Genomic DNA, 15,207 nt, shown 5'->3' with positions numbered 1-15,207 from the left:
GTATTCTTTGACTTTTATATTAAAAACCATCAAAGCTGGGCATGGTGGCTCACGGCTGTAATTCCAGTACTTTGGGAGGCAGAGGCAGGGGGCTGACATGTGCCTAGGAATTCAAGACCAGCCTGGACAACATAGCAAGACTCTGTCTCTACACACATACAAAATTAGCCAGGTGTAGTGGTGCGCACCTGTGGTCCTAGCTGCTCAGGACACTGAGGTGGAAGGATCACTTGAGCCTGAGAGGCAGAGGCTTCAGTAAGCCACAGTTGTGCCACCGCACTCCAGTGTGGGTGACAGAGCGAGACCCTGTCTTAAAAAAAGATAAAAACTGTCAAATGTAGTGCATGTTTGTTTTGGGGACTAAATGCTTATTTTTAAGAGGATGGTTAAGGTACTCAGCAATATTTAGTAAGTTAAAGCCTTAGGTTTTAAACCTGATTTGGGGTTGAGCTCTGGGAAGGAAAGGATGATTGATTCATAGGCACCCCGATACAGTCACTTCTGATCTGAAATACAGATGTACTATAAGGCACTCATAAAAATAACACCAGTCCTATGCTTATCTCTTAAAGTCATGTTGTTTTCTGCAAGGTGTTAAAAATGAAAATAAGATTGTTCTAATAACATTGAAGTTTCATGAGTATATGTGTATGATACAAGCGAAATTGATGGGTAACTACTTGCAGTATAATTCTTTTAGAATTATGTACTTTTAGATTGACTTACCAGAACTGCTGAAATAAAAAACACTCCATTTTGATTTGAAATAGTGGGAACATTGGCTCTGCTGCAGTGATTTTTAAGTGTATACATGCCCGACTGTGAATGGATTAAGGTCATCATTGGTGCTGCATTGAGGTCATTCAGAGACTTTCTTTTGCCATTGCAGGTAGAGCGGGAAAAGGCCATTCTTTTGGCCAACCTACAGGAGTCACAGACACAGCTGGAACACACCAAGGGGGCACTGACGGAGCAGCATGAGCGCGTGCACCGGCTCACAGAGCACGTCAATGCCATGAGGGGCCTGCAAAGCAGCAAGGAGCTCAAGGCCGAGCTGGACGGGGAGAAGGGCCGGGACTCAGGGGAGGAGGCCCATGACTATGAGGTGGACATCAATGGCTTAGAGATCCTTGAATGTAAATATAGGGTGGCAGTAACTGAGGTGATTGATCTGAAAGCTGAAATTAAGGCTTTAAAGGAGAAATATAATAAATCTGTAGAAAACTACACTGATGAGAAGGCCAAATATGAGAGTAAAATCCAGATGTATGATGAGCAGGTGACAAGCCTTGAGAAGACCACCAAGGAGAGTGGTGAGAAGATGGCCCACATGGAGAAGGAGTTGCAAAAGATGACCAGCATAGCCAACGAAAATCACAATACTCTTAATACGGCCCAGGATGAGTTAGTGACATTCAGTGAGGAGTTAGCTCAGCTTTACCACCATGTGTGTCTGTGTAATAATGAAACTCCCAACAGGGTCATGCTGGATTACTATAGGCAGAGCAGAGTCACCCGCAGTGGCAGCCTGAAAGGGCCTGATGATCCCAGAGGACTTTTGTCCCCACGATTAGCCAGGCGGGGTGTGTCATCCCCGGTAGAAACAAGGACCTCATCTGAACCAGTTGCAAAAGAAAGCACAGAGGCCAGCAAAGAACCAAGTCCAACTAAGACCCCCACAATCTCTCCTGTTATTACTGCCCCACCGTCGTCTCCAGTATTGGATACAAGTGACATCCGCAAAGAGCCAATGAATATCTACAACCTTAATGCCATAATCCGGGACCAAATCAAGCATCTGCAGAAAGCTGTGGACCGGTCCTTGCAACTGTCTCGTCAAAGAGCAGCGGCTCGGGAGCTAGCCCCCATGATTGATAAAGACAAGGAAGCCTTAATGGAAGAGATCCTCAAGCTAAAGTCCCTGCTGAGCACCAAACGGGAGCAGATTGCCACATTGAGGGCGGTGTTGAAAGCCAACAAGCAGGTAATCTCATTCTGCTGGTGAAAGCATGCTAGTTAAAGCTTTCTTAACTAATTTAGTCCCTAATTTATTGAGTATCCAGTATCATCGAGATGAGAGTTGAGATTCTTGGTCAGTGGAGAAATAAAACCATGTCCCAGTGTCAGATCAGAATGTCATAATAATTATTATTTTTAAATGAGTGAATGGATGAAATATCTGTGCCCAGCTAGGTGGAGGCAGAGGTGAGGAAGTTAAAAACATAGGAGAAGATCCAGATGCCTTCCCGCAGATGTAGAAAGGCAGCCCAGGCGGTGCTGGGCTGAAGCCTGGCAGTGAGTAGCTGTGGAAACAGGAGATGGAGGGTGGCAGAATAGGCTGGCAAGACAGGTTACACCAACCAGGGAGATACAGCAAGAAAGACAGACACCCAGCAGACAGCCGGAGCAAACAGGGAAATCTGGGTGCAGATCATGAAGAAGGTCTAATGGTCAATAACTGGACCCCAGCTTTGGAGCTGGAGGTTCAGATTGAAGACTCAATTTCTAGGGGTATAGCAAGAATTTTTTGTTTTTGTTTTTGTTTTTTGTTTGTTTGTTTTGAGACAGAGTCTCGCTCTGTTGCCCAGGCTGGAGTGCAGTGGCGCCATCTCAGCTCACTGTAACCTCCGCCTCCTGGGTTCAAGCGATTCTCATGCCTCAGCCTGCCAAGCAGCTGGGATTACAGGCATGTGCCACCATGCCTGGCTAATTTTTTGTATTTTCAAATAGACAGGATTTCGCCATATTGTCTAGGCTGGTCTTGAACTGCTGACCTCAAGTGATCCGCCTGCCTTGACCTCCCAAAGTGCTGGGATTACAGACGTGAGCCACCACACCCAGCCAAGTATAGCAAGATTAAAAGGAATGTTTTGTCCTTCATCCCAAACCTAGAGAAACAAGAGCGCTAAATAAATGAACAATTCAGGGATGAAAGGCAAGACAACTGTGAGGAACTGAGTTACAGAAACAAAGCCAGACAGATTGTTATCAACAAATTAAATAGTTCGGGGCCACTTTAGCAAGCAAATGAGAGAGAGAGTGTGTGTGAGAGAGTATGAGAATGAGCTCTACCTGTGCTAGTGACCACATATCTGAAATTTAGGTTCATATGGGATGTTAACTCACATGGGTCAGAGCTTAAGTAATAGGGAGCTTTTCCTAGCTATGGATCTTGTCCTTCTGGACAAGTAGTAATGTTACAACATGAACCTGTCTAATTCCCAGCCCTCTTTAATGACTGAAATTGTTTTGCACCCTTGAGTTTTACCGGGGTGGTAGTGCAGCGAAATATAGGCAGAAAAATTCTTTTCACCTTTATTTAGTTTATCTGAAAAGATAGCCTCAAAAGACACATATTTGAGAAAGGTGCTGAATAAGTGTTGGTGTTGATAAAGAGAAGCAACAAAGCACCAAATGCCCTCTTGCAAACGCAAGCAGTGCCAGTGAATACTAGGTCAGGGGAGCGCTTGGTCTTTGGAGATTGAGGGTTAATTTCAGATTCAGAATGCCTTCTCCGTTTGCCATTATCTGGGGAAAACCATGCCCTTATTATGTCATCTACAGTGCAATTTTCGAGTCCTCATCTCTAGTTCCCATAAATCTATTTATATAATTGACATCTATACCATAAACTATAATACTGTTTGCACTATTAACATGTTTTATATAAACCTAAGGGCAAAATACAACTTTATTTTGTGTTGTCACTTTAGAAAAATAGGAAAGATTAGAGTGAGTGAAGAGTTTGTGAGAGATCTGACTCCAATTTTAGGTCAGAATAAAGGAATTTATTATTATAACTCTGCTATAATTTAAAGACTCAATGATTCAGAGTGGTCATAAATAACCAATACCATATTAGATAAGGCTTACACAACCTTTATCAAGGACATGCTATCCCAGGGCATTCTTGGCCAAGCCATCGAGGTAACTTCTCTGACTTCTTCCTAAAGGTTAAATATTAACAATTTAGGGCCGGGCACAGTGGCTCACGCCTGTAATCCCAGCACTTGGGGAGGCCAAGGCGGGCGGATCACTTGAGGTCAGGAATTTGAGACCAGCCTGACCAACATGGAGAAACCCTGTCCCTACTAAAAATACAAAATTAGCCAGGCATGGTGCTGCGTGCCTATAATCCCAGCTACTCGGGAGGCTGAGGCAGGAGAATCCTTGAACCTGGGAGGCGGAAGTTGCAGTGAGCTGAGATTGAGTGATTGCACTCCAGCCTGGGCAACAAGAATGAAAATTTGTCTTAAAAAAAAAAAAATCAAGATGCTTAACTGAAACAGAGGTATAGATAAGGACACTTGGCCCACCAACAGAGAATAATTTGTGAACTAGCATTCATTGATTACATATTTTCTGGGGGGCGGTAATAAAATAACATATTTTCAGGGATGCAAAAATAAATGACATACTCTAGTAGGAATTCCACAATTGCCTATAGCTATTTATAAGATAGGACTCATCAAGTGCTTTAGAGCGATGTAAACAGTACCACGGGAATTCAGAACAGAACAAAGCATTCCTAGCTGAAGTTTTATTTTCACAGTTTTTTGTAGTACAGGTTGAGTATCCCTTTTCCAAAATGTTCAGGATGAGAAATGTTTCAGATTTTGGATTTTGGACATTTGCATATATATATAATGAGATATCTTGGGGATGGGATCCAAGTCCAAATGTGAAATTTCATGAGACAGGAAACAAGAAATTTCATGTATTCATATATACATAGCCTGATGGTAATTTTATACAATATTTTTTTTTTTTTTTTGAGACGGAGTCTCGCTCTGTCGCCCAGGCTGGAGTGCAGTGGCCGGATCTCAGCTCACTGCAAGCTCCGCCTCCCGGGTTTACGCCATTCTCTCGCCTCAGCCTCCCGAGTAGCTGGGACTACAGGCGCCCGCCATCTCGCCCGGCTAATTTTTTGTATATTTTAGTAGAGACGGGGTTTCACCGTGTTAGCCAGGATGGTCGCGATCTCCTGACCTCGTGATCCGCCCGTCTCGGCCTCCCAAAGTGCTGGGATTACAGGCTTGAGCCACCGCGCCCGGCCTTTATACAATATTTTTAATAATTTTGTGGCTGAAACAAAATTTTGACTGTGACTCATTACGTGAAGTCAAGTGCAGAATTTTGTGGCATCATGTCAGCACTCAAAAGGTTTCAGATTTTGAAGCATTTTAGGTTTTGGGTTAAGGATGCTCAACCTGTACCATTTGCATTACATTAGAGTTACAGTCTATATGGACTCAGTAAATTAAATGAAAACCCGTTTCTAGTGATGCATTTGGTCTACATGTTCATTATGTTGGGCCTGTTGCTGTGATGCTTATGTACCATAAATAACTTTAAGTATTAACAGATGACATTCACTATGTTTAGACATTGTGGAATGTTCATTTTTAAGGTTAAGGTGAGAATTCTGGGGTACAGGGGTAAAAAGGAAATCTCCCTGTTTTAAAATAGGCATTCTACTATACAGCCATGGGAAAGAATGAGATCGTGTCATTTGCAGGGACATGGATGGAGCTGGAGACCATTATCCTTAGCAAACTAACACAGGGACAGAAAACCAGATACCGCATATTCTCACTTATAAGTGGGAGCTAAATGATGAGAGCAAATAGACACATAGAGGGGAACAACACCCACTGGTTCCTATTGGAGGCTGAAGGATGAGAGGAAGGAGAGGATCAGGAAAAATAAAGAATGGATACTAGGCTTAATACCTGGGTGAAGAAATAATTGGTACGACAAACCCCCATGACACACATTTACCTATGTAACAAACCTGCACATCCTGCACCTGTACCCCTGAACTTAAAATAAAAGTTAAAAATAAATAAAATAAGCATTCTGTAGTCTCTATGAATCTTCTCATTTACTTAAGGATTTTTTCATAGGCACAGTGCCTTCTGATGAAGTCAGTAAATGCTTGTGAAGCACCATCCATCTAGCACTGTGCTACATGCTGAAGATTCAAAGACTAACACATGGTCCCTGCCTTCCAGAAGACTCAGCCTCCTGGGGATGTCAGGACAGAAACACAATTACAGTTCAGCATTACATGTGCTGTAATCCAAGTTATAAGAACAATGCAGAGGAAGCAACTAAGGTTTCCTAGAGTCGCGGAAAAGACTTCACAGAAGCAGTTATACTTTAGTTTGTTCTTAAAGGATAAGGAGTTGTTTTCCAGAGGAGGAGGAAGTAATTCCAGACAGAACAGTAGGTAGAGAGGCTTAGAAGTGACAAAATAGAATGATATATTCAGGGAATGCTCACAAAGGTCTACATGGCTGGAAATAAGACTTTTTTATTTAGAAAGTCAACTTTGGAGTGTGTGGAGAATGTGGTGAATGCAGACATCAGCAAATCCAATGGTTATGAATACTTAAAATTACTTAATTCTGGAAAAACTTTGCACAGTCTATGGACAAACAAATCTACAAACAAAACTGAGGCTTTGGGGTATTTGTCACAAACAATAAATAAGTTTGTATTTCTATTTCAGGTCTAGCTCTTCTGTTATCCCCCTCTTTATTCCCCTTAGATACTGACCATGGGACTCTGTGCTTACAAATTTGTTACATCTACATTTTCACAACTTAAACATACTTTTCTGTTTTAAATGAATATGTGTCTAAGCTTTTTAAACACTAAACAACTGCCATTTTTCCCTAGGTCACTTTCTGCATTGTGGATAATTTTCTGAATGTGTAATATTTCTGAAGATTCCTCCAAGTATTAACACTACAGAACATACAGAAGTATTTTATAAGTAAAGTCTCATTTTAATCTGAATTTAAATCCAATCAAAACTCATAAGAAACTACTTCGGAACCAAAACAGTAACAAAGTACCCCATCCCAACATTGATTTAATTAAGAAAGAATTTATTTCTATAGATGTTGGCACTTTGCATATGAAGGTTTCAAGCTGCCCATTTCAAGCCCCAAAAGAAATGTTAAAAACCAGGGTAGTCTTCCTGGGAAATCCCATTAGTAATGGATTTCTCTACTAGTAATGGGGTTTTTCATTAGTATGGGGTATTTGTATACATTCTGAAAAGTTATAGTTTCCAGTTCGTAAAAATAATGTGTTCCCAGTTTGGCTTCAACATGCAAACTATGTGCTATGCATCAAACGGGCAGTCCCTAAGTATACACTGATTTTATGCATTGATTCAGTCAGTGTGTTTTTTTTACTCATGTGTGTGCCAGGGTAGCTCTTGATTTGAAACACTGTTAATTCCAAGAACTTCAGACATGCCCAGATCCCAGATTCAAACAAATGTTTTAACTCATTCAGCATTTCATAACCCCTACTTTTATGGAGATTTTTAAGGAATTATATTTGACTCTTTCATTGTTTGGACAAATTATATGCAAATTAGAAAGTAATTAGTTCTCTATCACTTCTTTTCCTTAAACATATAACATGGATTTATAGTTTATCATATACTCATATTATAAATTACAATGATGTATATCTTTTATTCTATGTTTTGGGCCCACAGAGCACAGGTGACAAAATTTGAGTTCTAACATATTCCAATTTGATTATTCCAATAGAAGCTCTGCTTCTTTATGAAATAATTAGTAAAATTTTTCTTGTATAAAGTTTCATTTTGGCTCTCTCCTTGTCCTGAAATCCCATACTTTCAACAATCTGCATTAAATATTTATTAAACTACTGGCATTCTCTTAGCTCCTGATACTGACTCTGGCTCACAGCGGGCTTATGGGGCAATTTAACTACATTATGAATTCACAACACATTTTGACATTAAAGAAAAACTTTCCTCTGTCCAAAGCGCATACCTATGTTTATATAAAATGTAACCAAATCAATTTCACTTTCCTTTTATAAAAGAACACAATAGGCCCAGCATGAAGCAATCTGTATGATGGATTTTCCTGATATGAAAATTGTAAGCAGTGTGATTTTCTGCTTTAGACAGCTGAGGTGGCGCTAGCTAATCTCAAGAACAAATATGAAAATGAAAAAGCAATGGTGACTGAAACCATGACGAAGCTTAGAAATGAACTGAAGGCTTTGAAAGAAGATGCTGCAACCTTCTCCTCCCTAAGAGCAATGTTTGCAACAAGGTAACAGTATTTTCTTCCTACGACTGGGTAGGAAGGCTTTAAAATTCACAGCCCTGCCTTTGTGCATGTTGAGTGTATTCAGTGTGTAGTCTAGGATGGCTAAGTGTGAAGAAAATCTGTGGAAGTCCACTCTGATGTATCTAAAATTTTGCAAGCCTTCTGTGCTGTTTTCCAGAGCCCCCTACTGAACACTCTGGATCCAGAAATTCTATTACATAAAAATATTTTTTAAGTGAGTTAATATTAATAGATTGTTTCTAGAATTTATGCACCCCAAAGAGACTCGCCTTCCAAATAAAAAGCTTTCAATAAGGAAAAAAACCCCACTTCCTAGAATAGCTAAATATTATCACCTCTGAAATAGAGTTCTGTGAAGGAAGTACATGAAAGTATATAAAAGTGCCGTACCTTTAGTACTGTGTGAGAAGATACCATCATAATGGAGGTTAATCATCATCATACCAGCTAATTACTTAGTTTTTTTTTTTTTTTTTTTGAGACAGAGTCTTACTCTGTCACCCAGGCTGGAGGGCAGTGGTGCGATCTCAACTCACTGCAAGCTCTACCTCCTGGGTTCTAGAGAGTCTCCTGCCTCACCCTCCCGAGTAGCTGGGACTACAGGCACCCGCCACCACGCCCAGCTAAGTTTTTGTATTTTTAGTAGAGACAGGGTCTCAATCTCCTGACCTCGTGATCCACCCGCCTCAGCCTCCCAAAGTGCTGGGATCAGAGACATGAGCCACCTCACCCAGCTTTTTTTTTCTTTTTGAGACACAGTCTTGCTCTGTCGCCCAGCTGGAGTGCAGTGGTGCGATCTTGGCTCACTGCAAGCTCCGCCTCCTGGGTTCACACCAGTCTCCTGCCTCAGCCTCCCGAGTAGCTGGGACTACAGGCGCCCACCACCACACCTGGCTAATTCTTTGTACTTTTAGTAGAGACAGGGTTTCACCATGTTAGCCAGGATGGTCTTGATCTCCTGACCTCATGATCCGCCTGCCTCGGCCTCCCAAAGTGCTGGGATCACAGGTGTGAGCCACTGCGCCTGGCCATATTTTGTTTTTAAACGTGAAGTGATTAAGAATGTATTTGATATGAAGTTTTCAGAATCTTGAGATTTTCAATATACTGTTGAAATACATATTTTGCTGTCACAATGCAGTGTAAAAAAAATTACTTTTGTTTTTTTGAGATAGGGTCTCTGTCACCCAGGCTGAAGTGCAGTGGCGCCATCTCGGTTCACTGCAGCCTGGACATCCTGGGCTCAAGCAATCCTCCCACCTCACCTCAGCCTCCCGAGTAGCTGGGACTGCAGGCTTGCACCACCACACCCGCTAATTTTTGTGGGTTTTGTGGAGGCAGGGTCTCGCCATGTTGCCCAGGCTGGTCTCAAATTCCTGGGCTCAAGAGATCCGCCCACCTTGGCCTCCAAAAGTCCTGAGTTAGGTTATGAGCCACCATGCCCGACCAAATCCCACCAATTATATATCTTGTATGATGCAAACTTGGTGCAAAATTCACAAATAATTACTATGTCTTTACTGGCAGATTTTGTAAATAATTGACATGTAGCTGATACATGTAAAAGTTTTAAAAACAAACAAAAAAAAGATCTCTTGAGCTTTGTAGGAGTCCCCCAGAAACTCTCCAGCTTTCTTTGTATGTTAGGAGAGTACAGGCTTAAGCTCAGACCTTGTGATTGAATCTCTTGGAGATGGCAGTGAGAAGGCTGAGTGCCTGAAAGCCCACAGGGGTGCAGAGGAACTGGAGGGAACTGGCTTCTGGGTCTCAGGGCATGACAGTGTTTGGGGAATAGAATGTGTTTACCTGGCTGCTATGGTGGACAGAATAGAGAATAGGAATAGGGCACAATGTCCCCCCTCTTTGATGAAAGAATCAGGATTACATTTGGAATCAAGAAAACATAAATTTTCTCTTTGAGAAGGAAACTTTTAAAAATGTCAAAGGACATTTCAAGTCTGAATCTGATTTATATAAGAATTATTATCCCCTAGCCAGGCACGGTGGCTCACACCTGTAATCCCAGCACTTTGGGAGGCCAAGGCGGGTGGATCACCTGAGGTCAGGAGTTCGAGACCAGCGTGGCCAACATGGTGAAACCCTGTCTCTACTAAAAATACAAAAATTAGCCAGGCATGGTGGCACACGCCTGTAGTCCCAGCTACTCAGGAGGCTAAGGGAGGAGAATTGCTTGAACCTGGGAGGCGGAGATTGCAGTGAGCTGAGATCATGCCACTGCACTCCAGCCTGTGTGATAGAGCAAGACTCCGTCTCAAAAATAATAATAATAGTTTTTTATAAAAAGGAATTGTTATCCCCAAATTGTCCATTTTCACATACTTTTTTTTGGCATGAACAATATTTATTATTCATATTTTAGTGGGTAAATAAATTCAGGAAAAAAAAAACTCAGAATGAGCTTTTTCCCCACGCCACCTCTATCTTCCAAATGTATATGTGCTCAGGTTTTGCCTTTGGTAAGGAAAAAAGATCACTAAGCTTATCTTCCTTCTTTGGCACAAGTATGAAACCTGAATAAAGATGTTTCGGACAGCCTGCTATATCTGTATCAAACCTTGTGCAAATCTTGGTTTTTGCAGGGTTTTCTGTTTTTTGTTTTTTTGACAACTCATTACTCTGTCATCTGGTTGAGAAATCATTGAAAATACTCAGTTTTCTAATTCAGGCAAATCAGTCAAATTAACAAGAGCAACAGCTGCAATCTCTACTAAAACTAAAATGTATAAATATAGATAAGGAAATGTTTTCTTTATAAACATTATTATTTTGGATATTATAGGCTATAATATAAACTTGTTACATTCCTCCAAAGAATACAATGTTATACAGTAAAAAGAGCTACTGTAAGACACTTCAGGTACTGTGGACTTTGTGGGAGACTTGACAGGTATTCTGCTATTACACAGCAGCCCCACAATAACTCTGTCCCTGGGGTTTAAGACGTTGCCTATTAAGACTGTCTCCATATGGGCTGGGTGCAGTGGCTGATACCTGTAATCCCAGCACTTTGGGAAACTGAGGCAGGAAGATCACTTGAGGCCAGGAGTTCGAGACCAGTCTGGGCAACATAGTGAGACCCTGTCTCTTTAAAAAATGATTATGACTGGGCATGGTGACTCATGCCAGTAATCCCAGCACTTTGGGAGGCCAGGGTGGGAGGATCACTTAAGGTCAGGAGTTCGAGACCAACCTGGCCAACATGGTGAAACCCCGTCCCTACTAAAAAAATACAAAAATTAGCCGGGCATGGTGGCACACTCCTGTAATTCCAACTAATTCGGAGGCTGAGGCATGAGAATTGCTTGAACCTGGGAGGCAGAGGTTGCAGTGAGCCAAGATCACACCACTGCACTCCAGCCTGGGCAATACAGCAAGACTGAGTCTCAAAAAACAAACAAAACAACAACAAGAAAATAATAATAAACTTTTTAAAATGTCCTGTCTATCCTTCATTGTATGGATGAACATACATTCCAATTTTCTGCTATTATAGGTTATCTACATTCTATTGCTACACCTTTAAACCAGTCTTCTAAATTTCTAAATTTCAGTCAAATTTATTACTTTTCAACTTAAGTCCAAATTCAGTTTCACCAAGATTTTCCCCTGACCCCTTCTCTGTTTTGGTTCCAGATGTGATGAATATGTCACCCAGTTGGATGAGATGCAGAGACAGTTAGCCGCTGCAGAGGATGAGAAGAAGACTCTAAACACTTTGTTACGAATGGCTATCCAGCAAAAACTCGCCCTGACCCAGAGGCTGGAGGACTTAGAGTTTGACCATGAGCAGTCCCGACGCAGCAAAGGCAAACTTGGAAAGAGCAAGATCGGCAGCCCTAAAGTAAGTGGGGAGGCATCAGTCACCGTGCCCACCATAGACACTTACCTCCTGCATAGTCAGGGCCCACAGACACCCAACATTCGGGTCAGCAGTGGCACTCAGAGGAAAAGGTATGCATGCAGCAATCTTCATAGTACGGTGCAGTGGCCAGATTTTAGTTAACTGCAAAAATGAATGTGCTCTTGTTGTGGAGGATGGAGGAGGGGAAGGAAAAGAAAAAATGGGAGCTGGCATATAAATGATCCTTGCTAATGTGGGTCTTTCCAGATCAAAACCTTTTTGATAATTGTGTTTATGTAGTTCTTTCTAACCCCCTGCCCAATCCCTCCTCTTGATTAATCGTAATATAATTTTCAAGTGTCTGTTAATATTTTTGCTGCTCTTTGTATGTGTAAATATGCCTCTCCCTTCCCTCCAACCTAAGAATTAGTAGATAAAGGTGGATATTAAGAATGAAGCGTGTTCTACCTGGGTTATAATTTTAAAAGTCGTTGTACCTTTGGAAATGGTGCTGTTTATCAGCTTCTCTTTAACGGGACAAGGATATGAATATGTTCTCTTAGGGTAACTTTTGTCCACATGACCAAAATTGATGACGGACTGAAAGGGGATGTCTATATCTAGATAAAATGGGGTGGAATACGCACAGTCCTTTTCTTGAAAGCGGTTTTTGTGCTTTTTCATTTGGCATGGGACTATTGCCCAGAGAAACCACTTGTAAGGTTTTTCGGGGCTTGATTGTGTGACTTCTTTCCAGAGTCCTGGCTGTTGAGTTACTTACTATGTATTTTTGGTTAATGGTAACATTTTTATTTTAGGAGCTTTCATTAAAGACTCAAATAATATATTTTCTATTTGCGGTTCAAGCTGACTAACTGTAATAAATCTCTTTTCCAGTATCCAGAACAGTTTCCAAATAGGGTTGTATCCTGATGTGGAAACTTAAAAAAAAAAAAATAGCAAAAATATTGATTTATATAGTTAATGAAATGCCAATATAAATAATGTTGTCACTGGTGAGGCGTTGAAAGGTAATTAAAGTAAAACTTTTTTGTTTCCTATATGTATTTTTCTTGGATCTCCTGCAAGACAATTTTCACCTTCCCTTTGTGATCAGAGCCGTCCCAGGACTTCAGGGGCTTCCTACCTACAGAATTTATTAAGAGTTCCCCCTGATCCCACCTCCACAGAATCATTTCTTCTGAAGGGCCCCCCCTCCATGAGTGAATTCATCCAAGGGCACCGGCTCAGCAAGGAAAAAAGGTTAACCGTGGCTCCACCAGGTAAACATTTTTTCCTTGGGTGCATGTGATGCAAATGATTAGTTGAGTAGACTCTCCCCTTCCTTCCAGTCACTCAGGCCCACCCATCCGCAGAGTCTACCTTTGATGATGTATAAATTCCTACAAGTTAAGTAAAAACTTCCTTACACTTAGCTTCCTGTTTCCTCCTTTACTCATATTCCTTAGAATGACAGACTTCCATTTAACAGCCAAAGATGGCAAATGAGAGTTGGAAGGACTGGGATAGGAAAAGGGAAATTAGCAACAAGCACAATACATACACACTTGGATCCTATTTGCAGTTTGGTAGTTCATGGCGATTCCATCTTGGTCAGATTTGGCCAGTTCTCTCTTACCATTTTTAATGTAGTTTCCGTAAAGGGAGCCATATGTATAACAAGGCTTTTGGGCTGATTTCCTTTTGTAGTGACTCAGAATGTCTCCTCAATCATTATATGGAGAATAAAAGTAAAACCCTCTAAGATTTTGCTCCTCAAGAACATTTAGGTCTTAGTATAATGTTCTTGTAGCTTGCAAGCCCCCGTTGGTTAATGCTTACCAACATGCTCACACTTAGCTTCACTATTTTGCATTTTTCTTCCTTCCCTCCTTCCTTTCATTCTTTTTACTTGTTCTATGAAGAGGCCTAAATTGAAAATGTGACATATGGCAAATAGAGAAAATGTGACTTCTTGCAAATAAAAATGATCCTTTTGAGGAATCCCTGCATGTGAGTATAGGGCAGAAGTGGCAAACAAGGAGCCCATAAACCAAAGTAAGCTTAAGGGCAACTGTTATTTGACTATTGCCAGAAAATAAAAAATAAAACTAATTCAAGTTAGTTATCGACAGTTAAAAATTCAAGAGATTTTGTATGAGCATCAGTATTTCTGGCCTCTTTTGGAAGATTCTGAATATCTGGCAGCCCTAGGTCTGCATTAACGCATGTCAACACCTGTTAGAGCTCTGTAGTGGCTGTTGCTGTTAGGGCAAGCTCTGCACTTTGCCACAGTCCCCACTCCTCCTTATTACTTATACCCAGCCTGCTATCCTCATTTCTATTCTCTTCTGGCCCCTCCTGTAGTCTTTGAGTTTGCCACCGCTGAAATAGAATTTATTTTTTCATTTTACCTTAATTCCTTTTTGCAAACCTCAGCCTTTGAATCTCTAATACTTCCCTTATCTGATTCATGGAATCAGCCTACTGATTGGGATTAAAAGATGTGGTGTAGAAACTGATAGTGCATTTCACGTTCTAAAGGTGTTTGAGGAAATTGGTAGTGATAATGCGTGGAATGGTGTAATAACCAAAATATACACCTAAGAAGAAAAAAAGTAAAAACTGCTTGGTGTTTTTAATTTCATAACTGATTTCCTATTGTTTTAGACCTCCTTGGAAGGTACCTTGAAGTATTCTGTGAATCACCAAAGTGGTAATGATTTATCAGGATACCTAACTCGGATAAAACCCACAAAAGTCTTCTTTTTAGTGTTCCAAATGGATTTAGTAGCACTATCTACTGGAACTTAGAAAAGAAATTGGTATGATTAATAAATAACTCCTATTGTTGTTTAATTAAAAGATAACATCTCAGTAAGGTTAAAAATAATCAATGTTAACAACAATAACTGTTTTCATTTTTGTATGACTGGTTTTTGTTTACATGGATATATATTTTATATTGTTATCATTACATTGTTTAAGCCATGAACATTATATCACAAGCTTTTCCATGTTGCTATCTAGTCTTTTATTTGTTAAAGTTATTGTGTCATAGATTTTGTTTCAGATGCTGTTACCACATTAATCACTACTTCTCCTCTTGTCTGAGGTAGTTTTTCATTGTTTGTTATATTATAGAGTACTGCTGGGAATACCCTCATGCTTTCAGCTTCTCATCTATTACATTTTTCTCAGGAGTGAGATCACTCA

The 15,207-nt window shown here is 40.7% G+C and overlaps 1 protein-coding gene across 5 annotated transcripts in view; it reads left to right on the top strand.

The window, feature by feature from the left end:
- The window catches only part of BICD1 (BICD cargo adaptor 1), a 285,326-nt gene that overhangs the window by 214,866 nt on the left and 55,253 nt on the right, over positions 1–15,207 (top strand). For 3 of the 5 annotated variants that reach the window (XM_033222473.1, XM_033222476.1, XM_033222475.1), the window contains exons 5-7: positions 890–1,984; positions 7,960–8,111; positions 11,784–11,991. In XM_033222473.1, coding sequence (XP_033078364.1) covers positions 890–1,984; positions 7,960–8,111; positions 11,784–11,991 — 1,455 coding nt within the window. Of the gene's footprint in view, positions 1–889; positions 1,985–7,959; positions 8,112–11,783; positions 12,102–13,080; positions 13,275–15,207 lie in introns of all 5 variants that reach the window. The other 2 variants (XR_004439970.1, XM_033222472.1) reach the window with 2 other exon arrangements.

The sequence above is a fragment of the Trachypithecus francoisi genome, unplaced genomic scaffold (genome assembly GCF_009764315.1).
Source record: "Trachypithecus francoisi isolate TF-2019V2 unplaced genomic scaffold, Tfra_2.0 Lachesis_group11, whole genome shotgun sequence".
In the NCBI taxonomy this organism is placed as follows: domain Eukaryota; kingdom Metazoa; phylum Chordata; class Mammalia; order Primates; family Cercopithecidae; genus Trachypithecus; species Trachypithecus francoisi.
The sequence above is the reverse complement of the archived record's forward strand: the minus strand, read 5'-3'. Positions and strand labels throughout refer to the sequence as shown.